Source organism: Myotis brandtii, unplaced genomic scaffold (genome assembly GCF_000412655.1).
Source record: "Myotis brandtii unplaced genomic scaffold, ASM41265v1 scaffold7143, whole genome shotgun sequence".
Taxonomy (NCBI): domain Eukaryota; kingdom Metazoa; phylum Chordata; class Mammalia; order Chiroptera; family Vespertilionidae; genus Myotis; species Myotis brandtii.
This window is the reverse complement of record NW_005370810.1, coordinates 610-2,164: the sequence shown is the minus strand read 5'-3', so window position 1 is coordinate 2,164 and position 1,555 is coordinate 610. Positions and strand designations below refer to the sequence as shown.

The 1,555-nt window shown below is 39.0% G+C and overlaps 1 protein-coding gene across 1 annotated transcript in view; it reads right to left on the bottom strand.

The window, feature by feature from the left end:
* The window catches only part of LOC102248100 (glutathione S-transferase A1), a 4,236-nt gene extending 2,927 nt beyond the window's left edge, over positions 1-1,309 (bottom strand). The window contains exon 1 of the mRNA XM_005882430.2: positions 1,133-1,309. Within this exon, the coding sequence (XP_005882492.1) occupies positions 1,133-1,294 (162 nt within the window). The 5' untranslated portion in view covers positions 1,295-1,309. The remainder of the gene's footprint in view (positions 1-1,132) is intronic.
* Positions 1,310-1,555: the final 246 nt, after the last annotated feature.

Genomic DNA, 1,555 nt, shown 5'->3' with positions numbered 1-1,555 from the left:
CAGTGCCTACTGACCTTGTCATTGAGTGAATGTCCCCTAAACTCTCAGCACCACAAGGCCCAGGAGGGTGTATTATTAGATTATATTAAATTTTTCACTCTTTGAATATGGACGAACACACAAGTAATGAATTAAAATTTGTAGAATGAAAGAATGTTTCGTAAGTACTTTTTAATGCTTTATAAAGATGAGAGTGTTAGTGTTAAGCCTTTTCATACATAAGCCTCCTATAGCCTTACAATCATTATTTTGGTTCATAATTTTTATTTAGTTTGATCTCAGGACATTTGGATCTTGAAATCTTTTTTTACCTTCAAAGGGAAAATTTATGGTCTGCACTACATACAAAATCATGGAACTTTATTTCCTTAGTTTGCATAGCTTTCCTCTAAAGTCTGACAATATATTTTGTAGATTGCTTATTCCTTAACATCTTTTCATCTGTCTCATCCTCTCCATCCCACTGCCCCCATCTCTGGTTAGATACTTCTCATCCATCCCAGAAACACTGTTGGGCAATTGGTCTCATGTTTCCTACGCATGTTGTCAGCATATTTTCTGATAAGTTGCTTTCTTCCTGCTTCTCTTGGATGAAAAAGCCCCTGCATGGTGCTCTGCAGGATCTACTCCAATTGCTAGTGTGGCTCTAACTGTGGCCATGAAATGCCATCAAATAGAGAATTCTAAATCGGGTCCTAGTAAACTGAACTTTTGCTGACAGATTATAACTTGGGTATAACTGGTACATATCCTCCCCACAGCTGATTTTGATAATAGGCTGGGAGAGTCAGGGTGCTCCATCAGTAGTCAGGGGGGCTCATTGGAAGTGAAGGTCAAAGATGCAGGACTGCCCAGGTACCAGTTCTCTTTGTCCTCTAGTCTCAGTTCCCCAAACACTGACCAGCCCACTTACCTTTTCAAAGGCTGGGAAATAACGATTTGTTGTTTTCTCTCTGATCTGGGTCATCTTGGCATCTTTTTCATGGGGTGGGCATAGTGGCAAATGCAGGATCATTTCATTCAAATCTGCCATACTACATATCAACATATCAATCCTGAAAGACAAAAATGACCCAATTGTCAACTGTCACCTGCCTTACATGTTATAGTTTAAAAGAATGGGTTCACTTACCTTTTCAAAGGCTGGGAAATAACGATTTGTTGTTTTCTCTCTGATCTGGGTCATCTTGGCATCTTTTTCATGGGGTGGGCATAGTGGCAAATGCAGGATCATTTCATTCAAATCTGCCATACCTTCTGAATACATATCAATCCTGAAAGACAACCAGTGCATATTCCAGGAGATATGTTTTTAGTGTGCCTCACTGGGCTTCCTATAAGAGGTTTTCCTTTTTAAAAATGACCCAATTGTCAACTGTCACCTGCCTTACACGTTATAGTTTAAAAATGTAAGAGAATGGAGAAACAGGAGAGGGCAACTCTACTGGGTGCATTTTTATATGCCAGTCATTCAGCTGTGATATTCACCAAATTTTAACATTTAATATCAAGGTGGATATCTACGTCTAAAATTTTTGTTATGCCCATGACCAAA